This window comes from Phalaenopsis equestris, unplaced genomic scaffold (genome assembly GCF_001263595.1).
Source record: "Phalaenopsis equestris unplaced genomic scaffold, ASM126359v1 Scaffold000226, whole genome shotgun sequence".
Classification (NCBI taxonomy): Eukaryota; Viridiplantae; Streptophyta; class Magnoliopsida; order Asparagales; family Orchidaceae; genus Phalaenopsis; species Phalaenopsis equestris.
In genome coordinates, this window is record NW_018164668.1 from 2,140,812 (window position 1) to 2,142,628 (window position 1,817).

Consider the following 1,817-nt stretch of genomic DNA (forward strand, 5'->3'; position numbering starts at 1 on the left):
TGTTTCTTAAAATATTCATGACTAAATCCAATGTCATCTTTTGGACGGAGTCTAAAATTACGGAATTTCAGTATGTGTTATTAGCTCAATATATATTTTAAACAACTCTAAAATCTTGTTTCTTAAAATATTCATGACTAAATCCAAGATCATCTTTTGGACGAAAGAGTCTAAAATTACGGAATTTCAGTAATAACAAATCCTACTTAATTGTTGGAACAGACAATCATTGCTTTCTCAAATCAATGAATGACCTATTCAATGAATAAAATAGTTTGCAGAAGATGTTGTTTATGATTTTCAAAGCTCGGCTCGTTGCACGTTACGTAGGGCTAAGGCAGTAGAATAGCAAGTCAAGTTCTTGAAAGAGATTCGTAATACATAGCCAATTCTGCAAACTATTTTATTTGTTATATATATATATATATAAATTGAGCTCTGTCTGAATACCATCATGCATGTTAAAAATCTTGATAAATTTATGATGATCTTTAAACCGAAAATCATGAATGTGCTCAGAAAGTGGAAAAATTATTGCATACGGACACCACATGCAGAGCTGTATGCGGTGTAGAAATTTACACCGTAGATCACGGTACGATGAGAATGCAATCATTTTTTTTTTTTTTGTTTAAAAAAAGTACACCGTAGATCACGGTACGATGAGAATGCAATCAAATTTTTTTTGTTTAAAAAAAAAATAAAAAAATTTAAAGTGAGGCCCACCAAAATAGATATCACCGTATAGAACGAATATGCAATAATTCTTCCGCCCTGTCTCTCTCTCCTCGTTCAACTTGTTCTGCGGCTATTAGATTTTCTTGCATATGGGTACAAAATTTGAGGCTTCCAAAGCCGATAATTTAGACAAAAATAAGTTTTTGGACATGTAATAATTGTAAGATTTTTCTTTATCTTTTCTAGAAAATCTAATATAACACGCCAAAGTGAGCCCCACCTGATTTAATAAACCCATGACATAGTGCTATCTGTTAGCTATAAATACCACTCCCATGGGCACCACAGCTTCCCATGGGCACCACAGCTCACAGCTCCCCATCTGCCTTCCCATAAATCAGAATGGCTACTAGCAGCAGGCTTACAACCCTTGCAATTCTTCTTCTGCTTAGCGTTGGTGTTTGCCTCTCTTTTGGAAGGTCTTCCAAGGAGATTGGCGGGTCAAAATCGGCTCTTATTTACCCCCCACCACCAAGCAATAATAGTCTAGGGGTAGGAGATGGTGGAGGCAATAGCAATGGTGGCAATAGTGGCACCGGTGTTGATGGTGATGGTAGCAGTGGAGGAGCAGTCAATGGAGGCAATGACAGTGATGGCGGCAGCGGAGTAGTTGGTGGAGGTGACGGAAAAGGTGGTGACGGTAGCAGCGGAGGAAATGGTTGTAATGGTGGAAATGTAGGAGCTGATAGTGGCAATGGTGGTGCAAATGGAGGAGCTGATGGCAATGGTGGTGGAGGTAATGGTACAATTGGAGGGGGTGATGGTGGGGCCGATAGCGGCAGTGGAGTTGGCGGTGATGGTAGCAATGGAGGAGGTGATGGCAACAATAGCGGTACCGGAGGTGTTGGCAACAGAGGAGTTGGTGCACCCATTGCAGGCGGAAGCGACGGCGGAGGAGTTGGTGCACCCATTGCGGGAGGAAGTGACGGAGGAGCAGATGGTGGAGTTGGAGGTGATGGTAGCGGCAATGAAGGATATGGCGGTGGCAATGGTGGTGGGGTTGATAGTGTCGGCCATGGCAGTGGAGGTGATGGCCGCTATTGAAGAGTGTTCAAAGGCAGGATGTGGCTACAGCCACC

At 42.0% G+C, this 1,817-nt stretch overlaps 1 protein-coding gene across 1 annotated transcript; it reads left to right on the plus strand.

Moving 5' to 3' along the window:
- The first annotated feature begins 1,080 nt into the window (after positions 1 to 1,080).
- LOC110023639 (glycine-rich cell wall structural protein 1.0-like) lies at positions 1,081 to 1,782 on the plus strand. The gene has a single exon (XM_020723135.1). It carries the CDS (start codon positions 1,081 to 1,083, stop codon positions 1,780 to 1,782), a length of 702 nt encoding a protein of 233 aa, XP_020578794.1.
- Positions 1,783 to 1,817: the final 35 nt, after the last annotated feature.

Excerpts from the sequence above, each read along its gene's own strand:
- LOC110023639 (XM_020723135.1), top strand. The coding sequence starts at position 1,081 with ATGGCTACTAGCAGCAGGCTTACAACCCTTGCAATTCTTCTTCTGCTT.